Source organism: Lotus japonicus, chromosome 1 (assembly GCF_012489685.1).
Source record: "Lotus japonicus ecotype B-129 chromosome 1, LjGifu_v1.2".
Lineage (NCBI taxonomy): Eukaryota > Viridiplantae > Streptophyta > Magnoliopsida > Fabales > Fabaceae > Lotus > Lotus japonicus.
In genome coordinates, this window is record NC_080041.1 from 106,847,403 (window position 1) to 106,862,766 (window position 15,364).

The following is a 15,364-nucleotide window of genomic DNA, read 5'->3' on the forward strand; positions in this document are numbered from 1 at the left end:
GCTTAAGGCTTTGTTTGGATTGATGGAGGGGGAGGGAATGGAGCGGAAGAGAGGGGATGGAGGATGAGGTCCACTATTTGGATTAATTAAAAATTGATGGAAAGGAACGGAGCCCGGTGGAATGTGCTCCATCATGTTCCATTACTTTCCCCCATTTTTGTTCCTCCTCAATTTGGGAGGAATAGGATGGAGCAAAATTATTGACATCTAACAAAATTATAAAAATACAAATATGTCCCTTAACCACCCCCTTATTACTACCCAGTTTCTTTCACGCTCATTTAGAACCTTTTGCTTCTTTCATTGCAGTTTCCACTTTGCTGCATTTCTACATCACTACACGGGTCTTGGTTTTTTACAATGATCCTTTCTCTATCTCTATCTGCTGCGTTGCTGGCTTGTTTGTTCCTAATAATTGCTTTTAACTTTGTGTCATTGTTGAATTCATTTACTGTGCTCAATTCGTTGCTGCATTATTCAATGTGTTTTGTTAAATATTATTTCAAACACAGGCTTTTGTAGGTATATGCAATCAATTTGCAATTTTTATTGGAAGCCGAAGCATCTCGTAAAAAAAATTAGCGTTTTGTGTTAGATTTGGGTTTCTGGTATTTTTTAGGCTATTTTTTATCAGTGTTTTCTCCATTCATGATATTCCGTTACATTTTTTAAACATGTCAGAATTTGAAAACAAGACTAGCTAATGCTCCAAGAAAGAAAGTAAGGGTAATATGGTACTAAAGAATTTATAACTTATTTCGCTCCGTTCATTATCCAAACAATGGAGTAGTCACTTTGCTCTGTTCCATCCTAAAATATCCAAACAATGGAAGAAGACTTTTATTCCATTCCGTTCCGTTCCATTCCATTCAATTATATTTCATTCCGCTCCATTCCGTTATGTTCTATCAATCCAAACATAGCCTAAGAGGGAAAATACTATGCTGGGCCCTACAATTTTAACTTGTTTTATTTTATTTTCTTTGTTGAGCAAAATAGAAGGAAAACCCATTTTGCTTATGTTTTCTCTTCCGTTATTAATTTCCATGCGTAGAAGATTAAATTGTTTTAATCTGGACCGTGAGCTTGATATGATTATGTGACCATTAAGACCATTAAATTATTTTAATCTTGACCGTTCATAATATAATCTAACGATTATGATTTATTCTCACATAAGAATATCTTTCTCATATGATAAATCTACAATATATATATATATATATTTATATATATATATATATATGAGAAGAAAAACAAGAACTAAGCAACTAAACAACGACACAACGCGGCCACGACACCAGAAGGGGGAAGCCGCCAAACACGACGTCGAGAGCTCTCACGGGAAGCTTGACAAGCAAGAAAATTAGCTGCTTTATTCTTGTCTCTTGACACGTGTTTCAAATGAACATTCTACTTCCAAGCAAGCAAAAAAGTAAATTAATGTCCTGAATTTGGAGTCATGTGCGACTTAATCTCAAATATTCAAGAAGATATATTTCGTCGGTTATATATTTTGTCATCTTATTCATCGAATAGGAGATCAAATGTACTAGCTAGAAATTTAAATACTTTTTTGGTCCCTGAAATTGTAAAAGAATTCAGACCTGGTCCTTGTAAAATTTTTGCATCAAATTGAGTCCCTTAAATGTTTTTTTAATCTAATTGGATCCAAAATGTGTTTGAGTCTGATGCGTCTTATTTTTTACCCAGTCAACTTTTCCACGTGACTTTTTTATTATTCTTAAAATCTACATGACATTTCTATTCACACCACCCTCCCTACTGAATCTGCAACTTTGACAATTTTTTTATCGCAGTGGTTGTGCTCTGCTCCATAAACAAGCAACACAATACTGGAAAAAATGGAAAAGGTAAACATGTACATGTAAATAAAACTACTTTTTAATTTCACAATCAATTGATAAAATATCTATTTTTTCATTTTAATTTTTAATTAATCTAGAACGGCTGCATGGAACAACCCCGAAGAAATAAGTGATTTAGTGCACAAACAAATTCTGTTCAAGGTTGAACGGAAGGACAACTTTAGAAGAGAGTTTAAATCAGCATTTAACGTCCTCAAAATTTTCAAAGACCCGGACATAATTTCAAAGTTCAAATCAATGTTTAAATTTCATATTCTAATTGCTAAATCTTTATAACTACATTTTTGAATTTGTCCACCAATATTTCATGAGATTATAATCATTTATCTTTATTGTGAACATTGCAGGATTTAGAACTTGTCGTTTGGAGCTCTAAAGTCTAATGCTCAAATGATGTCATTTAACAATAAGGAGTATTTTCACGTTTTAAGTGTAACTTCATGTTTTTTTCAGCTACAAGAGCTTTACACCACAGTCGTACATTTCCCCCTATTTGAAAGCTTTGTCAGTTTATTTTTAATTTTGTTCTATTTTCACATATCGATCTCATATATTTGCCCCTAAAACACTGTGCTTTGCAGCAACAACTACGCCAACAATGGTCTATTTTTTTGCTAAAAAGTTTTATACTTCAATCAAAACGAAACAAAACACAAATGTGAAAAAAAACAACAAAAACCAAATCGCGTCACTTTAATTACCCGATAAAATTAAGAAATATTTGATCAGCAAATTTTAAACTTACATTCAAAAGTAAATTCCCCTATGCAAGGCACGGGTCATATACTAGTACTTTAGAAATGAGAATCTCTGTGAGCCCCACTTAGATGAGTTGACATTCCAAGGTTAACTTTCACCCACACTCCTCATTAGCTAACAAGTGTCACAATCCTATTCATTTGTACCAAATTATTACAAGCCTATTTTTCTTTGAATTTTGTATGGAGACCCATCATTGACAACCTTTTGAATGCTTATTTAAATTTTGTACTGAGCCCACTCATTAATTGAATTTTTCGTTGGCATTGGTTGATTAATCTTTGACTAATTTAGTTTTAATTAATTGCATATAACTTGGACATTAATGGTTGATTCATTCCAGTGCATACTAAAAGCACCAACTTGGTTAATCAAATTTGGGATGTTTTTAAAAATTAGTAGTCCCATTCAAAAAAAAAAATAGTAGTCTTAATTTTGTTGACTGCAATATACATTAATTTCATAGCTTACATTTAGCGAACCTATTTCATTTTTTTAAACTTACAATTTAACATTAATTTCGTTGCTTAAATTTAGTAATAATTTATGTTAGCAATAATTTATTGTCATTTTTTTAATCTATCAAATAAGATTGTTTCAAAAGTTAAAAACGGTAATTAGCTCAAGATTTGATATAATAGTCTTACTTTTCGTTGACTGATTATTACATTAATTTCGTTGCTTAAATTTAGTGTTAACTTTTGTTAGGAATAAAATAGTGTCGTGTGTTCTTTTACATTGAATATTCACCTTCTTTTTTAATTAATTTACATCAAATATTCTCCTTCCTTATTAACTGGATTTTGTGAATTTTGTTGACCGATCATTACAAACTTTACAATTCTGACTATAAATTAGCTCTAAGTTTTGAATATAAATTAAAATAACCACAATTTCAAATTCCTTCAATAATTTAAGCAACGAACTTGATTTGGAAAATTAAAAATAATTAAATAATGTTACAAGAGTTAGGTACAGTAATTAGCTCAACTAAAGCCGTTACAGAAGTTATGACTATAAATAAAAATAATCACAATTTAAAATTCCTTCCATATTTGAGAAAAAATATTGATTTGGAAAATAAAAAATAATTATATTGGGCCTTACAAAAGATATAAATGGTAACTAGCTCCTTACATAATTAATTTAATTTATATCAAATGTTTTCCTTCCTTTTTTAACCTTCAATCATTATTAACCCTAATTCTGACTCATCTATATATATATATATATATTCTCTCATGATATTCTTCACCTTCATCATTCCATCCATTTACCAGCATCTAATAGCTTTGAAAAAACTTTTGTTCTGATGGCAATCGACGATCTCGCCACCATCGATGCCTCCAAGGAGAACTAGACTATTGTTGCAAAAGTGAACCGTTTATGGCTAAGTCTGAGCTTATATGGTTCGAAACTTACATTTTCCATGGACATGGTTCTTTTTTTTTTTCAAAAAAGAGAAATATTATAGATAAAACCATGAGAAAAAGCTTCTCATGAAATATGAGAGTTTACTATCCGAGAAGGACTATAACTTACAACGAAAGACAACAAAAGAAAAATGGAAAGCAGCAAAACAGTAAAGAAACATAAACAATAAAACAAACAAGGTACAATAGAAGGACAACAAGCTACACTACACTACTAGGGGAGGGCCGGAAAAAAAAAAACATGAGGTGCATGGACATGGTTCTTATGGATGACAAGGTATAACATTTTTTAATTAATCACCATGTTGGTCTGTATTTGTCAAGGCCTGTCTTTACTCACGGGCAGTTATATGTTGCACTTTCAAGAGTTAAATCTAGAAAATGGTTGAAGATGCTCATCATAGATGACGAAGGAGTTGTATATAACACTACACGCAATAGTGTATCCAGAAGTCTTCCATAATATTTGACATGTAAGTGCTAATTTTTCTTACAATTATTTTTTATTTAAATTTTATTAATAGGAAAACTGATATGGTTTTTCTTTTAATTGTTGACAGCATAAAAAATGTTAAGCAGTTTATTGATCATCTAATTCGAAGGGCTATTGGCGTTGCTATAAGGTTTGTTTAACATTTTCAAATTATATTGAGTTTATCTTTGTATTGGTTACTAATTTTTACTCTTATATATATTTTTTCCTTTGTAGGTTCTATTGCTCAAATATGTTTGCTAGACTACAAGATCGATTTTGAAGTTTTTATCATTAATCATGGACTGCAACTTCTAATAAGCGTTCATGTTGTTGTCGTTGTTATGTTTATTTTATTTCGATTTCAATGTAATGCATTCCTTAAAAACTTGGTTCTTATTACTATTCAAATGTTGACATTGCGAGGTCTATACAACCTCATCAAATTAATATTTTTGCTGTGGTCTATTAATCTATATATTTGAAACATATTTTTGGTTTCACATATGTTCTACTTATTAGAAAGAGTCTTTTTTTTAAAGTACTTATTAGAAAGAGTCTAAATCAAGTAAAAACATATTTCTACTGACATCTATACAATAAATTAAATCGTTGCGCAACGTACGGGTAAAAAACACTGGTATTTGGTAATTGCATCACATTTGACCTCTCTCTATAGACATCAGATTTGATTTCTTTCCATATCTATCTATCTATTTCTATTATAATATAGGAATTGTGAAGCGCGTAATGTAGCGCCGACAACTCATCAATTTTTTCTCACCTTAACTTGCCACATGAGATTATTAGCTTACGTGTGAGGTTTCTTCTTTCTTCACCACATTCTGATTTCTCAACCCTTTGATCTCATCTCTCGTAATTAATCCCCGACCTCGCCTTGCAATTATATTCTTCAAACGGTCCCCCTCAAACTCGCAGTTTTACGGTTTTGGCTTCCTCACTACAAGAGAAGAAGGAAAGCGTGTCTCCATTGTATCGCTCGCTCTGTTCCCCAATTCGAGTCATTGGGCATCCTTCGCCTTCGAGGTCAGATTTCTTCCTCCTTCTTTCAACTATCATGTTCTCTGCTTCTTCCAATTCTAGAGATCTGCTCATTGCGCAAAGCAACCATATGCTTCCAGTGATCGCTCATGCCTTGGATAAGCTATTACGCTTTTAACTCTGTCCGGTGCTCCTGATATCTTTCTTTTTATTTTTGGTTAAATTTCTAGAGCACACCGAAGAATTTACTTCAGTTAATTTCTGGTTCCAGGCTTGCGGTAACTTTAGTGTAGTATTGAATTGAAGATCTTAAACATGCAATCAGTTCTTTATTTTTTTAATTTAATATTGTATCCAAATCATGTATATCTGTATGTGTTTCTTCAAATTGGTAATGATGAGAAACTAAGACCATTAACACCCTTGTATTTTTAAAACACTAATTTTTCCTGAATGACAATTTACAAACACCAAAATAAGGAACAAGAACAACCTGAAACATATTAGCGTAGATTAAAGAAACATTACAATGATGAGAATCTAAATACATTTCAAAATTATTTCATTTGTACTAAATTACTCCATTACTGACTCCCATGTCAAGGGAGGACTTGAGGAAATGGTTTCTTTCTATAGAATGTGTGAGCACTCTTCCGCGTTTTCTAACTGTTGAAGCTCAAGTGGATGTCTATATGCTGCATATATTTTCCAGTTCAAGTGAGGTTCTAATTTATCATGTACTTTCAACCTTCCTTACAATGGCTTATTTGAACTCTAGATGTTTTTACTGATACAATTTTTACTTAATTAGTCAAGGGTCCATTAGTATTTTTAGAAAAGAGAAGGATTGATTAAAAAGAAACAGTCCAAGGGAAAAAACCTCTCCCAAGTGAGGAATACAAGACATAAATAAAAGCAAGAGTGAACATCAAAAGGATCCAAAGACAAAAGACATGGTACAATAACATGATTGGGACAACAGTGGGAAACGAGAAACAACCAGCAACTACAGCAAAATCACTAAAACCCAAACCAGAAGCACAAAGAAATAAGCAGCAGCCATAGAGCAAAACGAGACAGATGTAACAGCCAAGAACAAACACAGGAAGAGCGCACCAGGACTGCATATTAGAGGTCGCTGGTTGAGCATCAAGGGCCGTAAAGGGCCAGCATTCCGGAAGATACCAACTAGCCAACAAAACGACAACAAAGGCACAAAGCAGAGCAAAGCAAACAGCAAACAACAGCCTCAAAACAGAGGGGAAAAAGAAACTAAGAGCAGCAGCAGAAGACCAGGGGGAGTCAAGGGTCCAGAGTTAAGACCATAAACAAGTTTGATTGATAGAGGTTCATCTGCTTATTTAGCTTTTGCATAACTTTCTTAGTTTTAAGTGCCTGTTTCAGCACAAGGCTTATTTATACAACACTTGTGACCAACATATTCGTGTGACAATTGCTCCTGGTTTTTGGTTTTGCCTTTGTGCAGTAGAGTCTTTAGTCAAAAAACATGACGCTGTGTTAAAAATAGGTTTGAGTTGTTATTCTTGAATTAAATGTGGTCATAAGTATTGTGCTATGCTGTAAGAGGTTTGATTTTGGAATTTTGAAGTTACAAACTTCATGCACACTAATATTGTGATGCCCTAAGCATTTCAACAAACATGCTGAATACATCAAGGGTCATTCATCATGAAACCAATCTAAACAAATTATTTATTTAAAATATGTGTCCGTATTGAACATTGGACTATAGTCATGTACAAGTTGTATATGGATTCTTTATGTCTGATAGTGGTTTTGATCACGGGCAAGTGGTTTTGATCACGGGCAAGTTATGCTTTTCAATTGCTGTGATAATATTTTTTTTTTCAAGAGTATGCTACAAGAAAGAAAAAAAAAACACACAAACTCTATCACTACCCATCAAATTTCACATTAAATAACAAAAAAAATTATTATATTTATATATGCTTTAAATTAAGATCTTCCATAAAAGAAAAGAAGGAAAGTGAATGTAGAAAAAGCTCAAATTGTACTCACCAAAAAATGCATGCCGACAAGAGAGGTCTTTACTAAAACAATATACACATTTTAATGGTTCATTGGTATTTTTAACAAACTAACATGTACCACTTTAACTTGATAAGAAAGAAATTAATTTTAGCAGCCGCGCGATGCGCGGGTCTAAGTCTAGTTAGAATTGATTCTTGTTGTAGTTAGACATGTTGTATTTAAGGTATTATGTAATTATAGATAGAATCTCCAGCTGTAATTAGAGGCACGATTCTAGGAGTACTTGTAGGTGCTTTTTGAGGAATAAAATCATCTGATCCATTCCTTTACACCAGATCCAATTGATGTGAGTGTTTTCAAGAGCACAAAAGTGACGTCTTCACTCTTCATTCACCATCTTGCAAACAACAACCCACATGCTGCTTGTACCTCAAGCTTGTCAAACATCTTTGTTCTTCATCAGCTTCTCACCTTGGACATGTCGTTAACTTTGTCTAATATTATTTCTAACGGTCAAATAAAATGGTTAATCAGTTGACAGCTTTTAAAATGATGCACCTTATACATTTCATTCATTTTAGTTTTTATTTTTTATATGATAAAGTTAGATCATATTTTCATGCTATTTACTGGTTTTAAATGTTTATATATGTTGTGGTTGCTGGAAGATATGTTGAGGTTATCACAACTATTGAAAGAATTTGTTATGCCCGTAAACAGTTTGATGATTTTGCCCACCCGGATGTGTTTGTGTGGAATGCTATTATTAGGAGTTATTCGAGGACCAATATGTTTAGGAACTCTATTGAAACGTGAAGGGGTGAATCTGGATGGAATAAAGATCACAAGAGACAGCTTGGATATTTAGGTAATCACTCAGATTTCAAATTTTTTTGTAGTTGTCTGCTGATATGCATCAATAGCTGATACTGATGTGAAGCCTCATGAGAGAAACACTAGGTACTAGTTGTGCTTGTACTCTTATGAACAAATTAAAAAAACTATTAGCTTATATGTCAGTTTGATTCTAAGTCTTGTGATTATTATGCTTGAGGTATGTGGATATGGTTATGACTTATGAGTTATGACCATACCAAAGAGAACTTCGTTTCCCAGGTGTGGAATGAATGTGGCATTCGATCGTGAGCTGATAGGACGAGCAATGTACTTTGGTCTCATGGCCCCATGGGTGATGGTCAGCCTATTGGATGCTACGATGACATGCAGGATGGCGGGTGCTTACAGGTTCATTTTTTGCTTTTCTTACAAATTCTTTGCATAGCAACTTAGTGTGCAGTTGTATTTCAGTTGAACTTAAAGTTGATCTACATCAACTCAACGCTATAAAATCCTGCTTCTCTGTTTGTGTGTTAAGGGTGGTATGTGAAATCATGTTTGGATTGGGATGGTGCAAACGGAGAAACAAACATGCAACTAAACACATTGCTTCTTTCTATATTGGAAAATGCAACTGGACTCCCAGGGGGGCCGAGTTTTTGAGTGTTGTTTAAAGTTATATCATCCATAATTAGAAAAACATGTCTGGAAAAGCGTAGCAGCCATACTGCATATTTGGAAACATAAATTCGTAAACTCTGAACTTGTTAACAAGCAGACACAATTCTTAGAAAGCCTAATAATTTTTCTATGTGACCTCAAGAATTTTGGTCCTATATAATTGCTTAGATGACAACAGAAACAATGTTTCGCAAATATCTTAGTAGAAAACAAGGAGGAGTTATTTTTATGGAGAATTGGCCAAGAAGGATATAGCAGCATAAATTGCCTTTGTGGTCGTTAACTCTGAATCTGGGATTTTTCCAATTGACATGAGCTTCATTTCTTTACTTGCTTTAAACTCCATATAAGTATAAATTATGCAAGCAACTTGTTCCATGTTCTCCCGATTAGCTTGAATTCGATTCCAAAAACAGAAATCAAAGGAGTTTGTATAGATAATATGGTACACGCAGTTTTGGATATTTCATACCCATCACATAATCTATAAAGTAACATTGGACCAAATACAAAACAGAAGAAGAAAGTAACTAGTCAATCTTGACAATGGATTCTACAATGCCCTCCATCTCATTCAAATAATCTTCAAACACCTCTGTCTCTGTCTGGTCGCTAGTACCAAGCAAATTTCTGGCCTTTGTAACTGCCACTCTGATCTTACTTTTATCTTGTAGACGAAGCTTAGAACTTCTATCAATATCCTTTATAGCATTCCTTAACTTGTAAACATAGTCATCCAAAGCATTCATTGCTTCAACTTTCTTCTCATACATCCTATCTTCAGCCCGGTGTTTCTCAGCTTCTTGAATCAATCTCATAATTTGTTCAGAAGATAGTCTTCCATTGTCATTGGTTACGGTAATCCCATTCTTAATACCAGTGGTTTCTTCTTCAGCCGAGACATTTAGGATACCATTAGCATCTAAATCGAAGCATACATTTAAAGGATGGCCTGCAGGAGCAGAAGGAATGCCATTAAGGTTAAACAAACCAAGCAAGTTGTTATCGCTGGCTCTTTTCCTCTCACCCTCATAAACCTCAATCAGGACACTGGTTTGGTTATCTTCACTAGTTAAGTATGTGTCTATCTTCTTCGAAGGAATAGTGGTATTCCTTGGAATCACCACACTCATCAGACCTCCTTTTACCGATATACCAAGTGAAAGTGGTGTCACATCCAATAGCACCAAGTTTGGAACATTCTTAATGCCTTTATTCAACAACGCAGCCTGGACAGCTGCACCATGAGCAACAGCCTCATCAGGATTGATCCCCTTGCATAGTTCCTTTCCACTGAAGAAGTCCTGCAATAGCTGCTGCACTTTGGGAATCCTAGAAGAGCCACCAATAAGGACAACATCATGGATACTATTTTTGTCCATCTTAGAATCATTAAGACACCTCTCAACAGTCTCCATACACTTTTTAAAGAGGTCCATGTTGAGTTCCTCAAATCTGGCGCGAGTAATTGATGAACACAAGTCAATGCTCTCAAATATAGCATCTACCTCAATGGTAGTATCAATGGCAAATGAAAGTGTCCTTTTTGCCCTCTCACATACAGTTCTCAACCTTCTCAAGGCTCTTGCATTCCCAGTAATGTTCACTTTGTTCTTCCTCTTCAACTCCTTAACAAAGTAGTTCACCATTCTGTTATCAATGTCTTCTCCTCCAAGGTGCGTGTCTCCAGCAGTGGCTTTGACTTCAAAGATTTCACCCTTGATGGTGAGGAGTGACACATCAAATGTTCCACCACCAAGATCAAAGACGAAAATATTTCTCTCTCCAACACAATTAGCCCTCTTTTCAAGTCCATATGCTAGAGCTGCAGCAGTAGGCTCATTGATTATTTTTACAACATTTAGACCAGCAATGGTACCAGCATCTTTCGTAGCTTGGCGCTGAGAGTCGTTGAAATAAGCAGGCACTGTAACAACAGCATTCTTTATTGGTGACTCCAGATATGCCTCTGCAGTCTCGCGCATCTTTGTCAGGACTGTGGCAGAAATTTCCTCAGCAGAAATATGCTTCTCCTGTCCCTTGTGCTTAATAATGATCATGGGTTTGTCATCAGCACCAGCAATGACCTTGAATGGCCAAAACATTAGATCATCTTTAATAACTGGATCACTATATTTTCTTCCAATTAACCTCTTCCCATCTTCAAAACATAATCAGTGTCACATAGGAACAAGTTAGGAATTATTTGTTAATGATGTTAATCAAGTCAAGGTAGCCTAGCAGAAAACAAAACACTATTAATTTAATAACTTGAAAGAAATAATTTGAAACAAGGTAAAGTTAGAGAGCAAACTTGAGCACTTGATAAAATGATATTTTTTGCCGTAAAGGTAACAATCATGAGTTATGTTGCCATATATTTGTTAGGCTTAATTGCACTTTTCGTCCCTCATCTATGCCTCTTGTGCAATTTTGGTCCCTTTTATTTAAAAGGAGCAATTTTGGTACATCAAAGATCAATTTGTGACAATTTGATCCTTCCGTTAGATTCCGTTCAATTCCTAACAGATTTTTCATACGTGGCGCTCATTCATAACGTGGCCCTAACACATTTTGCCACTTAGATGCCACTAGGACTCCACGTAATACAACATAAAAGTAATTAAAATTTAAAAATCAAAAAAATCAAAATTTATTTAACTTTAATCGTAATCAAATTATTAATCTAATCAACCTCCATCTTCATACGTTCAAAAAAAAAACCTCCATCTTCATCTGGAATTAATCAACAACAAAAACCTTTCAACTTATCCTTGCTGATCCAAACAATAAACCCAAAGCAATCCTCTGCATATCACCTCTTTCTTCTCCACCACTAAGCCCTGCTGCAAAACTTTTCACCACCACAAATTCCAATCTGAAATTGCATCTGATTCAAACCCATAACATAAATTCTGGAACCACAACATAAATTCCAACATACCATAAAGAACAGAGGCCCTAATCTCATCTCAGCCACCAACTTTCGCCGCAGAGCATACTTTTGTCACCGCCGCGCAACCTCGATCCAGCCCACAGTCGAGGTTCAGACCATGGTCGTCGTTGACAGAACCGCTCCTTGGCCATGGCATCACGCACCGCACCATCTTCACCAACACCATCAAAGCTCGCATCAAGTCTCTCTCCTTGTTGTGCGTCCACCCTTTCCCCGCTTCCCTTTCTCTCGATCTGGAGAAGCACCGACATTTTCTCTCTATTTGGAGACGCACCACCGATTCTCTCGATCTGGATTTGTCTCTCTACGTGTGTGAAGATGAAGGGGAGGACGATGAAGATGCTCGAAGGTGGAGGAAAATGTTGGTTGTGGATGATGGAGGATTCAAGGGAGTTGAGAGTGATGGTGGCTGGGGAAAATTGGGATTAGGGTTCAATACGTTTAATTTCATTCTTTATTTAATTTGTTTTATTTATTTTATTTTATTTTATTTTATTTTATTTTATTTTATTTTATTTGCTGATGTGTTATGGTGGTGTAATAAAAAAAATCTCAATAAGAATATTCCGTTTAAAATTGGACGGAAGCTAACGGCGGACCTAATTGTCACATCCTATTCTTTGATGTACCAAAATTGCTCCTTTTAAACAAAGGGGACCAAATTTGCACAAGAGGTATAGATGAGGGACGAAAAGTGCAATTAAGCCTATTTGTTATAGGATTCAAGCACGCTTGTGCTTGCTATAATGCACTTTGCTTATAAAAAAATGTGACCATATATTTGTTCAATTAAAAGCAACATCAAAATAATCATTGAAATGAGTCCATTAACAAAAGAAAAATTTATTACCAAAGACAGTGTTTGCTGGGTTTGTTGCAGCCTGATTTTTAGCAGCATCGCCAATCAATCTTTGGTGATCTGTGAAAGCAACAAAAGAAGGAGTGGTTTTGTTTCCTTGGTCATTGTGGATGATCTCCACTCGACAGTGTTGCTCTTCCCATACTGCAACACATGAGTACGTCGTGCCGAGGTCGATTCCTATCACCAATCCCTCATCTTGCCTTGCCATTCTCTTTCAACTGCAGTCAGACGCAGGAAGCTATTTAGTACCATAGAAGAACCCATTTTGGTTTTCATCAATGAGAAATTTATGAAAAATTAAAACGGTGAGTAAGATTTAAAACGGTTTTAATTCACATTTATTTAATACTTCATCCAATCATTTTTATAAGAAACACTTTGAAATTTTTTTTTTCATTTTTATAAAAAATACTATTACAAAATTAAGTCAAATAATTCATTCAAATGCAAAGAGACTCATTCCTCATACAAAAATTTAAAGGGAAATTACAAGCACCCAATATTAGTTTCATTGATTTGTGTGATTTTGTTAAAGTTTTTCTTATAAAAATGATTGGAAGGAGTATGTATGAAGGGAGAAATATATAAAATGTTAACATGGCAACCACAACCCAAAATCTTTTTTTTCTAAAGCAAAAGTTTTATTGAAATGATGAGTTATCGAGATACAAAACCTCTCAATAAAAGGCTAATCAAAAAGACTCTAGCCTGAGCAAAGAGCCCGCCAAAAGAGGAAAAAACCACCCCAACAGACTTAACAAAAGAAATAACAAAGCAACTCCAGCCAAAACCAAAGCCTAAAGAAGACAAAAAAACAGCACTACATGCTCCCAATATCCTTATCCGGGGACTCGCGACTTGGTTGGATAGATAATGGAAGACGAACTCTGTTCTGTTAAATTTTGGCCTTGAATTTGTAAGGAACTCAAAAGGGATTTCAGAAAATTATATGGATGGGGGTTTAAGGTCGTATAGGCCAAAGTGTTAATTTTACTGTGTTTAATGCTGGTTATGATTCCTTGGTTGACTATAAGAGCCAGAAAAGATGGCCAATATGTACAAGATAAAAATTGGAGTGAATTCAAGCTCGGGAACAAACTTAAAAAATAAATAGCTAACTAACAATTCATTGCATTCTTAACATGGCTGGAGAGAGCAGAACAAGCAACATCAAAACAAGAAAAGGCGAAAGGAATAACATTGATAGATGAGATATCTTACATCTTTGCAGTCCAAAATCTTAAAATGCTAGAGACCTTGGTTCTTTTTGAGTGTTTTTCGTTTTCCTCTCTTCTTTCACTATTTATAGAGTAAAAAGGTTGTTAGAAGTCCCACATTGGCTAGAGATAAGGCCAATCAAGTGTTTATAAGGGTTGTGCAAACCTCAACTCTTGAGCTAGCTTTTGTGGTTGAGTATAGGCCTCCCAATTTCTAATATGGTATCAGAGCCTATCCTAGATCCATTTGTTGTGTGGAGACCTCCCATATTTGGGTCACCCGTTGTTGTTCCCACGTTCCAGTCTGTTCAAATCCTGGACGTGAGGGGGTGTGTTAGAAGTCCCACATTGGCTAGAGATAAGGCCAATCAAGTGTTTATAAGGGTTGTGCAAACCTCAACTCTTGAGCTAGCTTTTGTGGTTGAGTATAGGCCTCCCAATTTCTAATAAAGGTCATTTTGGTCCCTAAATGTGTTCATTTATCACGGTCCAGTCCTTATACTTTGGAAATAGTCTTTTTTTGTCCCTGAATGTGTTACCATGTGTCAAGTTGGTCCTTGATTTAGTTTTCCGTTAGTCCCTGAGACGGAAAAGTTCAAATGTCATCATTTTTGCCACGTTGGTTTGACACATGATCAATGACTCATATCTTTTTATGTCACATTAGTCAATTTAGAGTTAAGAACTAAGAACTAAGAATTTTACCATTGGAGGTGCTGACATGGACTTCTTAGTTCTTAAAAATAAGAACTCAGTTCTTATATAAGAAGTTTTGCTTTTTGAGTTCTTAGCTTAAAATATTAATTATTTCTCTCTCATCCAAATTATTTTATTACTTTATGAGTTTTGTTTTATTACTTTATGAAAATAAAAAGTATAAATAATGTGGTTGGTGAGACCAAATGAATAGTGGTAAGAACTAATAACTAAGAACTCATGGTTGGAGCAAAATTACTTGAGAGTTGCTTAAACACATGTGGCAATACAGGCCCACATGAATAGTGCTAAGAACTAAAAAATAAGAACTAGCATTGGAGATGGTCTTACAAGTTTTCCTCTGGTCAAGACTTGGATTCCGTACTGTGCGAGTATTGGTCCGTTTGGAGGTAGAGCAGCTCAATTATTACTCCACTAGCAGTTTTTTAATATTTCCCAACAACTTTAAGTGGTGAACCCCTACGTGTCTTGTTGCTTGGCCTGTAAGGAATACTCCCTTTGTTGTGCTGTTTTGGGCTGAGCCCTT

At 34.8% G+C, this 15,364-nt stretch overlaps 1 protein-coding gene and 1 long non-coding RNA gene across 3 annotated transcripts; one reads left to right on the forward strand and one right to left on the reverse strand.

Moving 5' to 3' along the window:
* Positions 1–5,372: 5,372 nt before the first annotated feature.
* LOC130728889 (uncharacterized) lies at positions 5,373–8,968 on the forward strand. Of its 2 annotated transcripts, none has more exons than XR_009015811.1 (3): positions 5,373–6,902; positions 8,289–8,436; positions 8,623–8,968. It is a non-coding gene; the product is annotated as an uncharacterized LOC130728889 (long non-coding RNA). The 2 variants fall into 2 exon arrangements; XR_009015810.1 differs by having other exon boundaries at positions 8,685–8,968.
* Positions 8,969–9,475: 507 nt separating this feature from the next.
* Positions 9,476–14,172, reverse strand: LOC130728850 (heat shock 70 kDa protein 4-like). Its single transcript, XM_057580435.1, has 3 exons — positions 14,126–14,172; positions 12,893–13,122; positions 9,476–11,247 (listed from the first exon to the last, which is right to left on the reverse strand). The coding sequence occupies exons 2-3, from the start codon at positions 13,110–13,112 to the stop codon at positions 9,617–9,619; spliced, it is 1,851 nt and encodes a 616-aa protein (XP_057436418.1). The 5' UTR covers positions 13,113–13,122; positions 14,126–14,172; the 3' UTR covers positions 9,476–9,616.
* Positions 14,173–15,364: the final 1,192 nt, after the last annotated feature.

Excerpts from the sequence above, each read along its gene's own strand:
- LOC130728850 (XM_057580435.1), bottom strand. The coding sequence starts at position 13,112 with ATGGCAAGGCAAGATGAGGGATTGGTGATAGGAATCGACCTCGGCACG. Across the intron at positions 11,248-12,892 it reads CCCAGCAAACACTGTCTTTG|ATGGGAAGAGGTTAATTGGA; the intron begins GTAATAAATTTT and ends TATGTTTTGAAG.